At 41.4% G+C, this 20557-nt stretch overlaps 1 protein-coding gene across 1 annotated transcript in view; it reads right to left on the bottom strand.

Moving 5' to 3' along the window:
- Positions 1–17909, bottom strand: part of LOC115470873 (NEDD8-activating enzyme E1 regulatory subunit-like) — a 93286-nt gene extending 75377 nt beyond the window's left edge. The window contains exons 1-3 of the mRNA XM_030204472.1: positions 17627–17909; positions 11397–11500; positions 974–1034 (exon numbers count right to left, since the gene is read on the bottom strand). Of these exons, the coding sequence (XP_030060332.1) occupies positions 974–1034; positions 11397–11500; positions 17627–17676 (215 nt within the window). The 5' untranslated portion in view covers positions 17677–17909. The remainder of the gene's footprint in view (positions 1–973; positions 1035–11396; positions 11501–17626) is intronic.
- Between the last annotated feature and the right edge of the window lie 2648 nt (positions 17910–20557).

The following is a 20557-nucleotide window of genomic DNA, read 5'->3' as shown; positions in this document are numbered from 1 at the left end:
ATGCCACGTTTTCGTTGGTGTAAATGGATGCACATGGTTTTAGGTGCTGATATAGCAACTAAGCTTATTCTGTAATCACTGCCTAAATCTAGGCATCTATTACAGAATATGCTTAATTGGCACTGATTTCACCACCGATTTTTTTAGGCGCCATATACAGAATTTCCCCCTTAACCCTCCACTGCCCTTTTACGAAAATGAGCTATGAAATAGGCTTAGCGCATCCTAACAGAGGACCTTCCTGCGTAAAACCCATTTCTAGCACCTCCAGAAAATAGGCCATTTTTTGATTTGCAGGTTATGCATTAATACACTAATGTTGTCATTAGGGCACGGCAACTACAAATAATTAATGCGGGATACAGAATGACACAGTGACAACGTTCGTCCCTATCCCCGCAAGCTCTGTCCTCAATTGCACAAGCCTCGAACACTTATGATTTTATACTTACATTTTTTATTAAAGCATAAAAAGGAACAATATTCTGTAGAACTGTTGTTTATAAATCACAAATAGAAAATAATAATAACGATCAACTGAAATATGCCCCCCTACCCTTCCAAACGCAACAATATTTGACTTCTACTACTCCAAGAAACTATAATCCATCCTGTTAAAATGACAACGGGGACAAAATACAACTCGCTCTGTATGGCCTAGTAGTGGAGAAATATACCCTATGAAGCACTGTTATGATTATTTAATCTCTGGCTGAATAATAAGTCATCAACAATTTCAGGATTCAGTCTCTCTCTCCTGTCTTCCACAGTCCTTCCCACGAAAGAAAATGTCCTTTTAGAAGATGTGTTAGTACAGGAATGCATAGGATCCTCCTGCAAGTTTTGTCAATTTTGGCCAGCACTTTTGGTTGTTTCTCAAAAAAAAAAAAAAAATCAAAACATCATATGTCCCTTCAAGAAGAAAATACTGCTGGAAATCTGAGGCATACAAGGCAGAAATCTAAACACTTACTTGTTTCCAACATCCTCTCCACTAACTGGATTCCCATCCACAATTGTAAATGAACCAATACCTGGGAAAAAGCATGAAAGGGATTAGTCAAGAGCAAAAGTATTTTTTTTTTAGAGTTTGTATCTAAGTAGAATAGAAAAAGTGTGTGTGCCAGCCAAAACTTTTTAGAAGCCAAAGCAAAAAATGAGTAAATAAATAAAACTATTTCTCCTTGTTAGATTTGTTTTCTTTTCTTTTTCTTCTTTTGTCTATTTTTGTTTTGATATTTTTGTTGTTTTTACTCTTGCTTTGGAATTTTTAAAATCATTTTTCCTTTCTTTTGTCAACATTTTCTTTTCTTCCTTGTTTGTTTTGTCATTGATGGATTATTCTTGATTGTGTTTTTTTAGGGGTACTTTTACTAAGCTGCATTAGGTACTGTGTGCCTAACACAGCAAAAAAAAAAAAAAAAAGAGCCTAACACAGGACAGGCTAATGTATTTTGCGTTAGTGTCTGCACATCCAAAAATTAATCACGCATTTTTTACATTTTTTTTTTTTTTAAGGAAGCATGTCAGGGTAGAGAGTGAAGGTTCCTACACAAATTAGTTATTGCATGCTAACTAGTTAGTGCTCAGATAACGTGAGAACCCTTATTGCCTACAAAATAGGTGGTGGTAAGTGCTCCCACAGTAAGTTTTTTTTTAATGGCTGTGTGCATTTTGAGGTACATACTTCTATGAATTTTGATGTGGATTTTTGTGAATTTTCAGTATACTGGTTGGAGCTTTATACTTTTCTCCTGGGGGAATTCTACACGACTGTGCAGCGCAGAATTTACACAGCATTCTCCAGCCCCGCAGAATGTGCAGAAATCTGCAAAGCTGCCGTATTTAGCTGTTCTCTCACTGTCCCCCACAGAGACTGCACGGCAGGAGGATGAGGAAGACGTGAACCGCTGCACATAAGGCTATTTCCTCCTCCCCTGCTGGTTTACACCAACTGTGTATGTGAACCACACAGGCCTCTGTACAACCCCACAGATCACATACACAGTCGGGTTAAGCTGGCAGAGGAGGAGGAAGCAACCTGATGTGCCGCACATCTCTAAGGGGAAGGGAGAGTGGGAGAGAACAGCTGATGCCGGCTGAATGGCCTGTGGGAGGGGAGCAGAGCAAGGCGAGTGTCATGGGGAGGGGGGCAGAGAAATCCATGTGCCATGGGGGGGAGGGGACAGGCAGAACAAGTTGAATGTGCCTTGAGGGAGGGTGGCAAAGGAGGGCAGAGCAAGGTGAGTGTGCCAAAGTAAGGGTAGGAAGGGGGGCTGAGCAAGGCAAGTGTGCCATGGGGAGGGTAAGACAGCAAAAGCTAAAAGTATGCCTTGGGGGTGGGGGAAAAAAATCAAGCTTGAGGGTGTGCCATGGGAAGGGTGAGAGAGAACAGAACAGCAGCTGGGGAGAGGAGGGGAAAGAATATAAAGGTAGTATACCAGGGATGGAGGGAGGGAGAATGAGAGATAGGAGGTACTGCATGCAGGAGAAGACTTTGTGGGCAGAACTAGAGGACTTGGTAGAGAGAGAGAGAACTGCAATTAAAGTAAGAGATCAACTTTACTGGAGCATGAGGAAGGAAAAGGCAGGAGGAAATTTCAGGCCTTATGATGAAGAAATTCTGTGCAAAAAACCACAACAAATAAACAATGTAGAATTTTGAAGAATTTTAAAATATTTTGCACAGAATTTCTCCAGGAGTAATAGTTGCATCGATATGTAGTTCTATAAATAAACTTAAAATATGGTCATGTGCTAATGGCAACATTAAGCCCATGGCCATTAATGACATATACAGAAAAATGGAATTTTTATGGCCGTGATAAAAATAACCTTAATGCATGAAAAGGACCCGAGTAAGGACACGTCAAGGCCAATTTGTACCAAAGCTTTGTAAAGAACTCCTTAATTTGTTCTATCCTATTTTTGTTTTTTCATTTTTGTACTTGTTTAGTATTTATGTTTTTCCTCCCATTTTTGTTAGTGCAGGAAGTAGTTCCACACTAGGCACAACTCGGATTCACTACATTGACAACTCCTTGGCTTGCTGCAATGGTTCCTTCTGTGCACAGGCCCAAAAGAACAAGGCTGGGCCCATTGCAGTGGGTCACCCTGGGACTCAACCAACATCAAACATCTATTTTAAATATGAATATTCACAAGATTACTTTGCATACACTACCTATACTACACTAGATGGAACAAAGTTAAACATAATATTTTTCTTCAGAATTTAATACATAATTACTATTTGTAATATTTACAGATTCAAAGTAAGCTTATAAATACCCTTAAAAGTCAGAATTTTTTAAACCCCTCCTTTGCAAAAATAACATATTCCAAATGTTTCCCATAGATAGCTAAAAGTCTTTCTATTATTGCTCCTTTTAGAATTCTTCTATCTCAGAAATGTCTTAGGTGTCCTGGCATGCACTGCAGGTTTGAGATGGCCCCATAGATATTCAATAATATTCAAGTCCTACGCAACTTGAAGGCATTATCCAGCCCCTTGCTTCAATGATCGGAAGGTGTTCTTTTCTTCCAGTGCTTAAATCTTTTTTTTTTTCTTTCAAACGCATCCTGTATGGTTGAGGCCAAACAGTACAATTTTCGTTTCATCAGTTCAAAGCACTTTGTTCCAAAAGTTTAATTCATATCAAGGTTCTCTTTTGAAAACTTTTGAAACTAACTATGAGGAGGTCTTAAAAAAAAGGTTTCCTTCTGACCACTCTCCCATCTATAGTGATCTATAGGTTCTGATTTGCATATCTGACCAGTTTTGAGGCAGTGTTAACAGATTTTTCTTGGACTTCCAAATCTTGCCTCGTCTTCAAGAGTTCTACATTAACAATTTTTCTGACAAATGAAACTGATAGCTGAGCATGTTTCAGACTTTTTATTTTTATCTATATAGATCTAAACAGATCTACACAAATACATAGATAAAGATATCTATCTATAGAGAAGCCCATGGGTGTTGAAAGTTGAGAGGTTATAAGAGGGCACATTATTTGTTCACCCCTGGAATTGTATTCATGTTACTAATTGAAGGCATAACGAGTTGCTAAAGATTTCAGCCTTTACAACTTAAAAAAAACAACAATCAACTGGAAGGGTGTCCAAACATTTGCACCTGCCATATTCAATTAATTAATTGTCTGCAATCTGTTAAATTCAGTAAATAAACAGTAATTAAACATTAAAATGTACAGAAGATATGTTTTACTTTGTACTATGTATAGGTTATGTTAGCTTCTGTTCACCTAGGGATTCATAGAAACAATTTGACCAGAGATGCCTAAACCTTTGCACACAATTGTACAACTTGTTTGTTACCCTTTATTTCTAAGGCTCCAGGGGGTCCTTTTATAAAGGCGCACTAGAGTTTTTAGCATGCGCTAAAATTAAGTGTGCGCTAAACGCTAGAGATGCCCATATATTCCTATGGGCATATCTAGTGATTAGCGCACACTAAAAACGCTAGCACACCTTTGTAAAAGACCCTCCCCCCAAGTGAGTTAAAAGGGCAACTACAAATGACAACTAAGAAAAAAAATCATATATAATGTCCAGTCCATTCTCACTTCTTTTTCATAGACAAGGGGATCCCCGGCATGAGTCACTCACTAACTCAGGTCTAATGAAAGGGAACCTTGGGTCTATATAAACTGCTGCTCATTTCCAGGCCTATGAGCTACCTACATTTTGTCTCCTGGACACCAGAACAACATCCCCAGGTCAGGGTACTGATTGCTCTTCTCCTGCTGCATGGTCACAGGATGCAATGGACCATTTGTAGAGTGGTGTTTACTAAGGGCTTCTTTTACAAAGCTGTGTTAACGTTCCCATGCGGCAAATGAGAGGAAGCCCATAGGAATTAAATGGGTTTCCTCTCATTTGCCGCACTGAGAATCTGCAGCGCAGCTTTGTAAAAGAAGCCCTAACTTTTTTTTTTCTTTCCCCTTTATCTCAAGCCTTGATAAATTTTCATTACATCTAGGAGCCAGCAGCAGAAACCACTCTCACTTCTCAATCCCCACCCCTTCAACATTGTCCCCAGTGGATTTTGAGGGGTTAGGAACCCACTCCCAGATCAGCAATAGCTCTTTTAGACACTGAATTACTAACGCTTCTACTAAGCTGCAGTAAAAAGTGGCCTGCACTAGTTTGGACATGTGAAATTTGCACGCTGGGCCATTTTTTACCAGGAGTGGGAAAAAGGCCTTTTTTTAATGGGGCACTAAATGGCCATGCACTAATATGAAAAGTAGTGTGTGGCTATTTACTGCCTGAACCCTTAATGCCACCTATTTACTTGGTGAAAAGGGCTCATACGCTACTTGTGTGGTAATCAGGCAGTGCTCACCAATGTGGCCACGCTGCCAATTACTGCCGGGAACGACCCCTGCCAGTAGAAAATAGAAAATTATTTTCTACTGCAGGAAATGGCGCATGCCAACTTCGGAATTACCACCGGGCGCCCGCGCTACCCCGGCAGTAGTGTTGATTTGACACGCGCAACCTGTGCATTAGCCCTACCGCAGATTCGTAAAAGTGTCCCTCAGTATATTTGGGCAAAAAAACTTTACTAATTCAGTCCCTAAAGGTACCTCTGCAAATCACTGACAGAAGCCAGCAGTCTCCCTTCCCAAAGCAGACTATCAGTTGTGTGACAGCAGCCCCTAGATAACCTCTATTTCACACACCACCATGGCCTGTGTCCCCACCAGTCTCTCTCTTGCTTATACCCCCCCACAAGTCTTTTCCCAGTCTTTTGCTCACATTTCATTTTCATTTACTACACTGCAAAATAATTTTTAAAAAATCTAAGTGGTTTAAAATTGTTTCATAATCTGAGGGGGAAGAAAATGAAGGAAGTCACACAAAATGGAACCTAGATTACAATTAAAACTTATGAGGGATAAAGAAAGTGAGGAATACTCCCCAAGTTTTCATGCAATCCCAGGCAGCTAATGTGTTTGGGAGTCTGCTTGCTACCTGTTGCCCTTAAAAGAGTTATTTGTAGAGCTGACTCACAAATAGTGTGTCCCCCCCCCCCCCAACTCTGCAATGCGAACCAGTTTCAGCCACGCAGTGCAAACGTTCAGGCTGGTCTTGTGGTTTGAAAACCAGTGAGGCTTCCCGAACTTCCTGCACTGCACGGCTCAAGTTTATATTTAGATAAATCATGCTGCAGACCTGGGAGATGCGCTGAGAGGCAGTTCTGGAAAGGGGAAAAAAAACCCCAAAAAAGAACATTCGGAAGCATGAAATCCCAGATACCAGGGTACAGTTTCTAGGCACCTTGGTGACCTGACATCCAGGGTTTGTCAAGCCCTGCTCTAGCTCTACCAAAAAACCCCACAATTCTCCAAACATATATATATTTTTTTGTTACATTTGTACCCCGCGCTTTCCCACTCATGGCAGGCTCTATGCGGCGGGCAATGGAGGGTTAAGTGACTTGCCCAGAGTCACAAGGAGCTGCCTGTGCCAGGAATTGAACTCAGTTCCTCAGGACCAAAGTCCACCACCCTAACCACTAGACCACTCCTCCACATATGTCACTTTGCCTTTCCAAAGGCCACCAAACTGTGTCTGTAGGGCAATGTAAAATACTTGAAGATCTCATTTGTACAATAGGAAAAAGGAACTGTTTCATTTGTTCTGTGATGATTTCCTGGGCTGCCATCTCCCCTGTTGTGGGGAAAGAGACAGTAGTTAACATCTATGCTGAGGATGATGTTGCACGCCGCTGACTGAGAAGCGACGCCCACTCTGACATTGCTAAGGAACTGTTTCATTTCTGTGACGATTCCTTGCTATCAGGAGATGCAAACATTCGATTGGAAGAAATCCACGATACTATAGTTGATGATTTTAGGTGTTTCTTAGTATCTTTAGGTTTCTATCTCATATTAAGAGCCATCAGTTAGACATCTTAGCATTTTGAGTGCTGAATGTACTAGTATGATAGTTTCAGGTGCTAACTGGATGCCTATATTATGGTCTGATCATTGTTTGTTAACTTTTACTGTTCATTGGCCAATTCTGAGTACAATGCAACCTGTATTAAAAACTGCCGATCCAACCGGTGGCAAAGCAGACCTGGGGAAGTTTTGGATCACATTTGCTTCTCTGTCGGATAAGGGAAGAGAGAAACCCACAGAGGATGTGAACAAACTGCATAGCTCAGCGATCTCTGTACTAGATAGAATTATATTATATAAAGGCAAAATGTTATCTCAGAAAAATATTTCCCTTTGGTTTCATGCTGATCTTTCAAATTTATAATGCGAGTGCTGTAAAGTAGAAAGAACCTGGCTGAATAAGGGAGTTGATTCGCTTAAAAAACATTGGGAAGAAAAATGTTTGCTATAAGGCAAAAAAGGAGTATTATCCTAGGCAATTTGAGACAGTCAAATCAATCAAAGAGCCCATTATTATCTAATGTTTTCCACCCTTTTGGTGCAGATCAATTGGCTGACTACTCTAAAAATAAAAGTATTACAATTAGACAAACATTTGTCCATTCTAGGGACTTTTCTATGACTAGCATTAATCTGTCCCACCATTCTGGGATTCCTGCAAACAGATTGTGGTGCACTTTTTCCCCCCATGCAAACAGAGGTGCAAAAGTTTTTAAATCTGCACTACCCAAGCTGCAAAGGACTTAAATACAAATCAACCTAAGCATCCAGTTTCTCCTATATAAGCATGCAACTGTGGAATGCACTACCAAAAGCCTTGAAAATTACTACTACTACTACTATTTAGCATTTCTATAGCGCTACAAGGCGTACGCCGCGCTGCACAAACATAGAAGAAAGACAGTCCCTGCTCAAAGAGCTTACAATCTAATAGACAAAAAATAAATAAAGTAATCAAATCAATTAATGTGAACGGGAAGGAAGAGAGGAGGGTAGGTGGAGGCGAGTGGTTACAAGTGGTTACGAGTCAAAAGCAATGTTAAAGAGGTGGGCTTTCAGTCTAGATTTAAAGGTGGCCAAGGATGGGGCAAGCCGTAGGGGCTCAGGAAGTTTATTCCAGGCGTAGGGTGCAGCGAGACAGAAGGCGCGAAGTCTGGAGTTGGCAGTAGTGGAGAAGGGAACAGATAAGAAGGATTTATCCATGGAGCGGAGTGCACAGGAAGGGGTGTAGGGAAGAACGAGTGTGGAGAGATACTGGGGAGCAGCAGAGTGAGTACATTTATAGGTTAGTAGAAGAAGTTTGAACAGGATGCGAAAACGGATAGGGAGCCAGTGAAGGGTCTTGAGGAGAGGGGTAGTATGAGTAAAGCGACCCTGGCGGAAGACGAGACGGGCAGCAGAGTTTTGAACCGACTGGAGAGGGGGAGAGGTGACTAAGTGGGAGGCCAGCAAGAAGCAGATTGCAGTAGTCTAAACGAGAGGTGACAAGGGTGTGGATGAGGGTTTTGGTAGAGTGCTCGGAAAGAAAGGGGCGGATTTTACGGATGTTGTAAAGAAAGAAACGACAGGTCTTGGCAATCTGCTGGATATGAGCAGAGAAGGAGAGAGAAGAGTCAAAGATGACCCCAAGGTTTCGAGCTGAGGAGACAGGGAGAATGAGAGCCATCAACAGAAATAGAAAACGGGGAGAGCGGGGAGGTGGGTTTGGGGGGGAAAATAAGAAGCTCAGTTTTGATCATATTTAATTTCAGGTGGCGTTGAGACATCCAGACAGCAATGTCAGACAAGCACGCTGAAACTTTGGTTTGGATGCAAGGTGAGATATCAGGGGTAGAAAGGTAGATTTGGGAGTCATCAGCATAGAGATGGTAGGAAAAGCCATGGGATGAGATTAATGAACCAAGGGAAGAAGTGTAGATAGAAAAGAGGAGGGGACCAAGAACAGAACCCTGAGGTACGCCGACAGGCAGAGGGATAGAAGTAGAAGAGGATCCACCAGAGTGAACACTAAAGGTGCGGAGGGAGAGGTAGGAAGAGAACCAGGAAAGGACAAAGCCCTGGAATCCAAGTGAGGAAAGGGTATCAAGAAGTATGCTGTGATCAACAGTGTCAATGACGTACGACCACCTAAACTTCTGGAAATCACTAAAAACCAACCTGTCAAAAGCATACCCTACCGATCCAACTTAAATACCTGATCCCTGCAACACAACAAAACTAAAGTACGTATGAGCATAACTCAACTCTACCATTGCACAATTCCTTAATATGGCAATGCTACATGAACTTTATCTTACCACAACATCACATTGTATTTGTTCACACCGGAGTCTGCAAACGCCTCTCCGGTATTATGTAAGCCACATTGAGCCTGCAAATAGGTGGGAAAATGTGGGCTACAAATGTAGCTCTCACTGCTTGCTGGACTTTTGTCCTGTGTATCTATTGAAATCTTACCCGTAGCTTTTTGCAGGTTAGCTAACTATTGAATGCAATTTTGACTTCAGGTTCATTTCCAGGATTTCTACGGGACATAGCTCTAATTCCAACACTGAAGAACCTGGCAGAAGATAGGGATGTGATGACTAATTATCATCCTATTGCAAGCATCTCTCTTTTTGTTAAACTACTGGATGGCCATGTCACTGGAAAATGATCACAATTTTTAGACTGTTATGACCTTCTGGTCCCTTCTCTCAGGGTTCAGGAGTTCTTTTAGTACAGCTACATTACTGCCTGTTTTCATCTTGGAAGACAGATTTTATTTGGCTTCAGGGCCCCATGTGGATATTCTATAACTCATTCTTTCGTCAGTGTTTGATCTATCAGATTACATGCTGTTAATATCTATTTTAACTGTAATGGGAGTTACCGTTAAAGTACTAGATTAAATAAGGGGGTTTCTTTCCAGCAGGCCCTATCAGGTGACAATCAATGGACAACAGTCAAAATCTTGGAGGATGGACTGTTCCTCTATTCCCTGCGTTCCCCTATTTTACTTAATGTTTATCTGTCTTCTCTAGGGCAGGTGTTGTTAATGGAATTAAAATCTAAACTGCTGTAGCTAGGAACCCAACACTTTAACATCTAATTCAGTTTTAGCGGTACACAAGTTTGGCTTTGAGAAGTCCTTGAGAGTTTTGGGTATTATTTTGGACCTTTTGGTAACTACAGATTTACAGGTCTCTGTTTTGCTTAAGAAGAATTTTTTGAAAATTGAAAAAAATCTTCAAACAATTAGATGTTAAATTTCTACCCTGAGCAGTATAAGCTTATAATTCGATCACTGTTTTTTAACGCAACTTGATTACTGTAATAGCATTTACATGGATTGTACATATAAATTATGTGTAAAAACTTCAAATACTCCAACATACAGCAGCTAGATATGACTTATTACACCGCTGGCAAATATGACAGAGCTTCACCTTTGGGACTGCACTGGCTGCCGACTGACAAAAGGGTTATGTTTAAAACTGTGTGTCTACTTTTTAAAATCTTCCTAGGATATGCCCCACTCCTACTCACCTACAATGCACTCGATCTGCAGCCCCTCCTTACCTCTCTACCCTCATCTCCCCTTACGTTCCTACCCGTAACCTCCGCTCTCAAGACAAATCCCTCCTTTCAGTACCCTTCTCCACCACCGCCAACTCTAGGCTCCGCCCTTTCTGCCTCGCCTCACCCCCATGCTTGGAACAAACTCCCTGAGCCCATACGCCAGGCCCCCTCCCTGCCCATCTTCAAATCATTGCTCAAAGCCCACCTCTTCAATGTCGCCTTCGGCACCTAACCATTACACCTCTACTCAGGAAAGCTAGACTACCCCAACTTGACATTTCGTCTTTTAGAATGTAAGCTCCTTTGAGCAAGGACCGTCCTTCTTTGTTCATTTGTACAGCGCTGCGTAACCCTAGTAGCGCTCTAGAAATGTTAAGTAGTAGTAAGTTAAGTAGTATATGCCCCACTCTACCTCAGTCATCTGGTTGATCAGCCACAATCCATCACATCGTTTAGGCTTTCACAAAACTTAATGTTATACTATCCCAAGAATCGACAACAGCTAATGCAATCTCGTCCTTATCAGGCTGCTTTGATACAGAACTTTCTACCATCTTGCTTGAGACTGGAAATTGATTATGAAGTCTTTAGAAGTATGTTGAAAACTTTGAGAGTCTTTTACTAAAGATTAGCACAAGTTATGTGCAGCAGGGTCTATAGGACTAAATGGGTCCTGTGGCAGATAACACACATACTAACCTTAAGTAAAAGGCTCCCTTTGTTATTTAAGAGATTTTTATCATATTTGATTGACTGTCTTGGTTATTTTGATTATATTGTAATTTATATACATAAAAACTGCTTTTGTATAGTCCTACAAATGTTCTAGTCTATTCTTTTGTAATCTGCAATTGGACATGTAGGTAATTTGTGGAACAGAAATCGATATTTGTATAAAATTACCTGGTAGTACCAAATTTTTAAGGATTTCGGTTCCTGTAGCTGTTGCATTTATCAAACACACATGAGATGATTCTAAAGCTTCTTGTCCATGATCACCCCAAAGCCTACAAAAAAATCAGAGTACAATCAGCAAGCTGACCGAGGCAGATAGTAATTGTTTGCCAATGACAAAATGTTTGCTGACACATATGCTTTCTGCTCAGTGGACCACAAGCTATGATACATTTAACTCTGCTCAAATTCCAGAAAACAAAGACATATTCTTTTTGGTTTAATCCTGTATTAAAATATATTGAACACACAATAAATTTAAAACATCCCAAAGTGATAGCGCAAACTGTCATAGATACAACACAAACATTTCACACAGCACTTACAAAAACCCACCCTATTATTTTAATAGGCAAATAATCACAAGATAAACTGTATAAAGGCAGCCTTTTCATCTACCTCCCAGCCCTCTTAATCTCACATCATAATCTATCAGTAATAATGCTAGAACTCCATTATCATATGAAGTAAGAAACTATACATCAGTACACTGACAGCACTATATAATATTCTGACAAACTCGCATGCTGTTTCTTATTCTACCCCTTATATATTCATTTCCTTCTGAATAAAAACTCCTCTAGTTTTGGACACAGGCTATTTTTCTGATACTTAAGATTATTTTTTCAAAAAAAAACCACATTTCCTAAATTGAATTGATTCATGCCTCCAATGATATACTCCTGCATAATATAAACCATGGTACCTATATCTCTGTATCAGACATACTGCCCATAAAATTAAACAGGATCCTTTAATTAAAAGGGGCCCTTTCATTAAGGTATGGTAAAAATTAGTAGTTACCGTGTGGTTATTGGCAAAATTACTACAAGGTAATTTCGATCCTCTGCATTAACTGCTGGGGCCATGCTCAGAATTTGCCCATGCAGTTAACAGAGACAATATACTTAACCATGCTAACTGCATGAAAGGTAACACAGATGCACTTAACACCATCTACTGTGGCATTAAATGTTACTGCATGTTAACCGTCACCATAGCAGATATTATAGCAATTTCTATGCCCATTCCCTGCTCAATTCCACACTATGGCAGCCATTTTAAGGGGGGGGGGGGGGTGCTATTTGTATTTGAGATGTGCACAAACCAGTACTTAAACATTTATCTTGCATAAACGTCTACGTTCCCATTTTACGCCAGAATATGCTCATCAGAAATACAAGTGTGTTTGTGCAAATGACAAAAAAAAGCCTATTTGTGCCTCTTTATTAACATTATATAATTGTTTTTCCTTTTCAGTCCTTTTTGTTGTGTGTATTTTAAACCTCGCTTTTGTATATTTCTTTGGGTGACTTTTCAGTCAGAATACTAAGAGGAATTTTTAAACAATCCAGGAACAAAACATTTGAAATTAGGATGACAAAAAAAATACTTCGACACCAACAAGGACTTATAGATCTAGGGAGCCCTTTTACTAAAGCTTAGCACACACTAATGGACATTGTACACTAAAGGGGTCTTTTACTAAAGCTTAGCTCCAGTTATCTGCAGAAGGGCCCATGTTATTCCTATGGGCCCTGAGGCAGATAACTCGAGCCAAGCTTTAGTAAAAGACTGCCTAAATGCCGCAAGTCCTATTTTATACCTATGGGCCACGTGGAACTTACCCCCCACTAATATTCGTTACCTCATTCTAAGTTTTAGTAAAAAGGCTCCTTGGTTTCCCATTACATTATAAGCCATAAAATTATAGTGCTTTGCCACATGATCACCCATTCATCTCTTCCTGTTTCTCATCCCCCTCCCATTTCACATTCAGACTATCACTGGAATGCTTTTATGTTCAACTTATATATTCCTACATTATCTTTTGCTCATACTGTCCTGACCTGAGAAAGAAGGTTCTGGGCATCAAAAGCTAGTCAAAAACAGTATAAAGTTAGAAATAAAAACAAGAACAAAAAATAAAAACTATTTATTAATTAACCTTTCAAGTGGTCTAGCAAAGCAACCAAACTACTTTACCTTCTGAGTACGTAAGGCAGTTTATAAATCTTATCAATCAATTTGACATTTTTGTTATGCAAATATAAGTTTCAATGTAAGCTCTTGACAACTACCAGATCCTTTGTGGCTGACACTTCCTCAAAGGGAAGCAAGGATAGTAGGGTGTAGGAGAGCTAGGTTGAGAACCAGAACAGCAGGAAGGAAATGGCACTTATGCATTTAGAAGGAAATATATAGAAAACAAGTGCAAAATTTCTTCACACAGGTCTTCCATAATATAAATGAAAGCTATTAGAAATGCGAGAATAGCAAAATGCTTTTGCCTACTGCTAACCTGTCCATTCTAAAGCTGTGTTCTTAATAAATAAACCTCAAAGAATACAGACTGAGCCACATAGCAAGTACTGTATAATTCACTGCCCCAGTCCATCTGCAGCTTGTACTTTCACTTTATCTAGAAAGCGCAAGGATTACATAGTAACATAGTAGATGACGGCAGAAAAAGACCTGCACGGTCCATCCAGTCTGCCCAACAAGATAAACTTATATGTGCTACTTTTTGTGTATACCTTACCTTGATTTGTATCTGTCATTTTCAGGGCACAGACCGTATAAGTCTGCCCAGCACTATCCCAGCCTCCCAACCACCAGCTCTGGCACAGACCGTATAAGCCTGCCCAGCACTATCCCTGTCTCCCACCACCGGCTCTGCCACCTAATCTCGGCTAAGCTTCTGAGGATCCATTCCCTCGGAACAGGATTCCTTTATGTTTATCCCACACGTTTGAATTCCGTTACCGTTTTCCTCTCCACCACCTCCTGCGGGAGAGCATTACAAGCATCCACCACTCTCTCCGTGAAAAAATACTTCCTGACATTTTTCTTGAGTCTGCCCCCCTTCAATCTCATATCATGCCCTCTAGTTTTACCACCTTCCCATATCCGGAAAAGGTTCGTTTGCAGATTAATACCTTTCAAATATTTGAACCTCTGTATCACCCGTTTCTCCTTTCCTCCAGGGTATACATGTTCAGGTCCACAAGTCTCTTCTCATACGTCTTGTAACGCAAACCCCATACCATTCTCGTACCTTTTCTTTGCACCGCTTCAATTCTTTTTACATCCTTAGCAAGATACGGCCTCCAGAACTGAACACAATACTCCAGGTGGGGCCTCACCAACGACTTATACAGGGGCATTAAAACCCTTAACTGGATCAGCCTATAAAGGCTGACCTGGTTCAGGTGCCAGAGCAAGGAGGTTAGACTGAGAAGAGGAGATGGTATGACCTCAAAAACTGAAGCTGACCACCCCCCCCCCCAGCACAGCCACCATCTTCGTACACCCAAAACAAACCAATCAGCTGCTGCATCCACGTTGTTATTTTTATTGTTGGCAGCATTTTTATTTGATCTCACTTATATTTTCAAATATGCTGGCTTGTGCAGCATAAGGATGTACACAGAAGAACCGTCAGAATGGAAAAACCTTTCATCGGCTAGAGTAGTAATTTGTTCTAAATCGGAATCAGTGTGTCATTTGGAGGGGATGGTTATAGGGGAACCCCAAAGCGAAAACAAAAAAAGGAAAAACAAAAAAAGGGGTGGGGAAAATAGGCTCTATTCAAACAATGGGGCAGACGTATAGATTAGTTAAAACACATCAATAAACAAGTGTTTTTAAGATCAATCTATCCAGGGTTTGGTGTTCCGTGGTCAAACATCCCACTTTCTCCAATACGAGAATCAAGTGCTCAACATTTATAGTTTTTATTTATAAGTATAACGCTTTTTATAAACCTTAATCAGGTTGAAACCTGGGAGCACTTAACATCTTTTTTTTCCTGTGGGTTCATCAAAAGGAAAAGATGGTATGTGGAAACTTGCTCCTTTTGTTTTGTGGAATGCAGCGATATATTATAAAAATGCACTTGATTTTCTTGTATTATTGCTATTTCAAAGACAGGTATTGAATAATGAGGGAAGAACTTCCTTCATGCAGAAGTTCTGTCTCGAGTCAGTCTCAGGGGCCCTTTTACTAAGCAGTGTAGGCACCTACACGCGCCCAACACGCACCAATTCAGAACTACCTCCCGGCTACCGCATGGCCTGGGCGGTAATTTCATTTTTTACGTGCATCCAGTACGCACAATGGAAAATTTCCGGCGCACAGCACTAACTGGGCAGTAATCGACAGTGTACATGTGCTGATGATTACCGCCCGGTTAATGCGTGAGACCTACTGCTAAGTCAATGAGTGGTGGTAAGGTCTCAGGCCCAAAATGGATGCACACCAATTTTTTTTTATTTTGCTGCATGCCCATTTTCGACCCCCAAAGAAAGAAAAGGCCTTTTTTGAAGGTGCACTGAAAAATGGACCTGCGTGCGTCCAATACACGTGTCTACACCAGTACAGGCCATTTTTCAGTGCACCTTAGTAAAAGGACCCCTAAATGTGCCAACATTTTCCAGTTAGGTTGTATATATTTATTTCTTCTTCAAGTTTGGTTGGTTGTAAAAAGCACTTTTTTTTTTTAAATCTGTCTCCTGGCTGTGTATTTATATATAGATGAGTGTGAATCTATTATGCTGGCAAACACACTGCCAAAATACAGTAGCAAGCAAGCGCACTATCAGCTTAACTTTAGCTGATGTTGGTGACATCTGCTGCCATTTTTCAAGATGGTGGCTATCGGATGATGGAGAATGCTTCTCTCCTCTTCAATCTGTTCAAAATTCTGCTGCACGACTAATATTTCGCCAAAGTCGTTATGCCCATATCAGCCCTCTCCTGAAGTCACTTCACTGGCTCCCTATCCGTTTCCGTATAAAATTCAAGCTCCTCTTATTGACTTATAGGTGCATTCACTCTGAAGCCCCTCACTACCTCTCCACCCTCATCTCTCCCTACACTCCTTCCCAGGAACTCCGTTCACTAGGCAAATCTCTCCTAATTGCACCCTTCTCCTCCATCGCTAACTCCAGACTCCGTTCCTTTTGTCTCGCTGCACCTTATGCCTGGAATGGCCTTCCTAAGCCGTTATGTCTAGCTCCATCCCTGGCCGCCTTCAAATCCGGGCTAAAGGCCTACCTGTTTGATGCTGCTTTTGACTCCTAACTTGTCACTTGCTTGTAACCTTTATCTTGTCTTCTTCTCTTCAATAGTCCCTTTCCCTATGTGTCCTTCTGTCTGTCCTACCCTTATCCTTATTGGTCCTGTCTGTCTGTCCTGATTTAGATTGTAAGCTCTTTTGCGCAGGGATTGTCTTTTCTTTCTTCATGTTCAATTGTGAAGCGCTGCGTACGACTGGTAGCACTAAAGAAATGATTTATTGTAGTAGTAGTAGCCGTCAAGTTCATGCAAAATTAATTATGTTCAGTGGACATAATTATGTTTGGGACATAACCAGAGATTGGACTTTTTGTTTCCTTCAACTAAAAGGATATTGTGCCGCACCTGCATTTAGCATTAGAACAGACTGGACTAAATCAGTGCTAATAGATTATTAAGGATCTGCCTTAAAAGTGTTTTATATGGGAATGGGACTTGATACACCGCCTTTCTGTGGTATTTTTTTGCGACTACATTCAAAGCAGTTTACATATATACAGGTACTTATTTTGTACCTGGGACAATGGAGGGTTAAGTGACTTGCCCACAAGGAGCTGCAGTGGGCATCGAACCCAGTTCCCCTGGATCAAAGTCCACTGCAATAACCACTAGGCTACTATGAAAACAAAACATTTTCAGGCCCTGCCAATTTCCATACCAGGCAGACCATGCATGCAGTTTATAGATGGATGTTACACGTTTCGCACAGCCCAAGCATAAACTGTGTCACCCAAGAAGTTCTTCAGTGCAGCAGCATGCCACTAAAATGCAGGTATGTCCAGGCCTGCATGTTTACGTGAGCAATGCTGAAGGATCCCCGTTTCTGTTACACCTCGTATCAGGCCCGAAAGCCAATTTCCACAGCTGCAACAGCAGAGATACAAGAATCCCCGGCGAGTAGGGGCTGGAAGTCAAGAAGATTTGCCGGGTTCTGCACTAAACACGTTTCTCCGGTAGGAAGCCCGAAGGAGTGGGATCCCCGCCACCCCAGCAGCACTTTCCAAACGGAATCAGAAAGAGTAACGCCGGCTTCACAGATAAAAGAAAACCAAAGCTGGTGATCGCTCTGCCACTGGTCCCGGCTGAAACGTGACTCCTACCTCAATTGCCGGTCGTATTTCTGCTCCTTAATGACTTTCTCTTGCGCCATTGCTGCCTCCAACTGTAGTAGGTAAACCTGTCGGTTTCTTCTCCACTGCACTTTCGCATCGGCGACAACAGCGCTTCGGAAGGCCGGTAGAGCGATCCTAGCGATGGGTCCTCAGTGGAAACTTTGACCTATAGGTTGCCAGTATGAATCCCCCAAGTGCAATAATTACTCCAAAGGCCAGGTTATTGGTAGTGGGTGATAATATGTTGTCAGTGCAAACGACTTCTACTGCTGGTCCGACTCCGCATCCACAAATGCAGCAGTAAGCCCAGACTACCAATGGAGGGCGCTGTCACAAACGAATTCTCAGAGACTCGCATACTGAGAGCTGAGCCCTGAGTTATGCAACTGACCCATGTTTTGTTTTGTTTTTAATGAATTTTCACCTGAACTGAAACTGAAGCAGTTGCCTATCTGAACTAATCTTTTAGAACACTTTCAGTCACAGTTGAACTCAGACTAGAAGACAACCAAAAAATCTAATCATTCATAGCTGCAAAGTTACCAGATCTCAGTAGGGTCACACATTTACACTCCCAAAGCAGTATAGCAACAGTTAAGATGACCCCATCAGTAAAATCCTCACAGAAATGTGGCTATGTGTTACTGTTTGAAACTGTTTTAGTGATATTCAGTTTTTATTTCAGGATATTTATATCTACATATGGGAAGCATAGGCGGCCGGTGGCCCAACTGTTTGGGGAGGCTAAAGGGGTGGAGCTTAAATCCATAATTGTCTGATAACACACAGAAAAAAATAAATAAAAATAAAAGTCACAATTAATACCTTTTATTAAATTTAGATATTAGATACGTATCATATGTCAAAGAATAAAGTGGTTGCTCAAAGCATATTCTAAGCACAATCGCTCAACTGCAAAACACTATGCACAAGTTTGTGCAAAAACACACTCAGAACCTTACTGTACCATAAATATTACACTGGGCAGAACCTAATACACCAATATACCACCCATACGGAAAATGCAGACCGTCAACAATATGAAACAAGGGATCATATCATCACAATTCTCATGTAGAGCCACAAAACACCCTAATTCATGTTTAATGTGGGATAAAATGTTGAGCACCTGATTCTCAAAGTGGACATATTCCAAACACTATAATGAAAATAAAAATGATCTTTTCTACCTTTGTTGTCTAGTTGTCCGATTCTGCTGCTATCTGTTCTCAGTGCAGGTCAGGAAGTCATCCTCCTTAAATATCTCCCTGGCAACCCAGCCACCCCCCCCCCCCCCCCCCAATGCTCTCCCAGCAGTAAGGTAAACAAATTAAACCATAAACCAATTTCTACAATTGGTTACACAAGGCTAGAGGTCTTTCACTGCAGCTCCTGCTGTGAGGATGGAGGTAAATCAACAATTTAAACCTCTCAGAGCACAGAAGGGGAGGCTTAGCCTGTCCAAGCCTCTTATACCGGGCGCCTATGATGGGAAGCTTTCAAATAAATTAAAAAGCTGTTCAATAAGTTTTAAAAAAATCTTTTGCCCTGCATCTTTTAAGGCACTGCCTATCCAACTGGAACAGCTTTTGACTTTTTACAGATGAACCACGGAGACCGGCCCCACCTGCTCTTTTTTGGTTGTCGCGCTATTTTCAGTGCTCGCTCAAAAAAACATTTGCACACAACAGGTCGCTCCTTAGAGAGAACACTGGTCTGAACCCACACAGGTGGTTTAATACAGAGGAGTACAACCTTTGGAAATAAAGTCTACAGGATAGGCATATCCAGGAGCCTTATATATATGTACATAGCCTGAAGCTCAAGAAAAATTTTCTCCGATTCGTTTTAAGTTGACTACATTGTAGCTTCATCGCATGCCCCCTAGTCCTAGTATTTTTGGAAAGCGTAAACAGACGCTTCATATCTACCTGTTCCACTCCACTCATTATTTTATAGACCTCTATCATATCTCCCCTCAGCCGCCTTTTCTCCAAGTTGAAGAACCCAAGCCACTTTAGCCTTTCCTCATAGGGAAGTCGTCCCATCCCCCTTATCATTTTCATCGCCCTTCTCTGCAAATTTTCTAATTCCACAATATCTTTTTTGAGATACGGCGACCAGAATTGAACACAATATTCGAAGTGCGGTCGCACCAAGGTGCGATACAAAGGCATTATAACATCCTCATTTTTGTTTTCCATTCCTTTCCTAATAATACTTAACATTCTATTTGCTTTCTTAGCCGCAGCAGCACACTGAGCAGAAGGTTTGAACATATCATCAACGACAACACCTAGATCCCTTTCTTGGTCTGTGACTCCTAACGTGGAACCTTGCATGACATAGCTATAATTCGGGTTCCTCTTTCCCACATGCATCACTTTGCACTTGCTCACATTAAACGTCATCTGCCATTTAGACGCCCAGTCTCCGAGTCTCATAAGGTCCTCTTGTAATTTTTCACAATCCTCCCGTGATTTAATGACTTTGAATAACTTTCCAGCTTATTTTCGAAGGAGATCGCTGGCCATCTTCCGACACAAATGGGGAGATGGCCGGCCATCTCCTGAAGCCGGCCAAATCGGTATAATCGAAAGCCGATTTTGGCTGGCTTCAACTGCGTTCTGTCATGGAGCCAGCAAAAGTTCAAGGGGGCATGTCAGCACGATAGCGAAGGCAGGACGGGGGCGTGCATTGAGATGACTGGCTTCGCCCGATAATGGAAAAAAGAATACCGGCCTTGACGAGCATTTCGCTGGCTTTACTTGGTCCCTTTTTTTTCAGGTCCAAGTCCCAAAAAAGTGCCCCAACTGACCAGATGACCACCGGAGGGAATCAGGGATCACCTCCCCTGACTCCCCCAGTGGTCACTAACCCCCTCCCACCCTCAAAAAAAGAACTTTAAAAACTTTTTTT

The sequence above is a fragment of the Microcaecilia unicolor genome, chromosome 5 (assembly GCF_901765095.1).
Source record: "Microcaecilia unicolor chromosome 5, aMicUni1.1, whole genome shotgun sequence".
NCBI lineage: Eukaryota > Metazoa > Chordata > Amphibia > Gymnophiona > Siphonopidae > Microcaecilia > Microcaecilia unicolor.
Note: the sequence above shows the minus strand (reverse complement) of the source record. Positions and strands in the feature narration are given on the sequence as shown.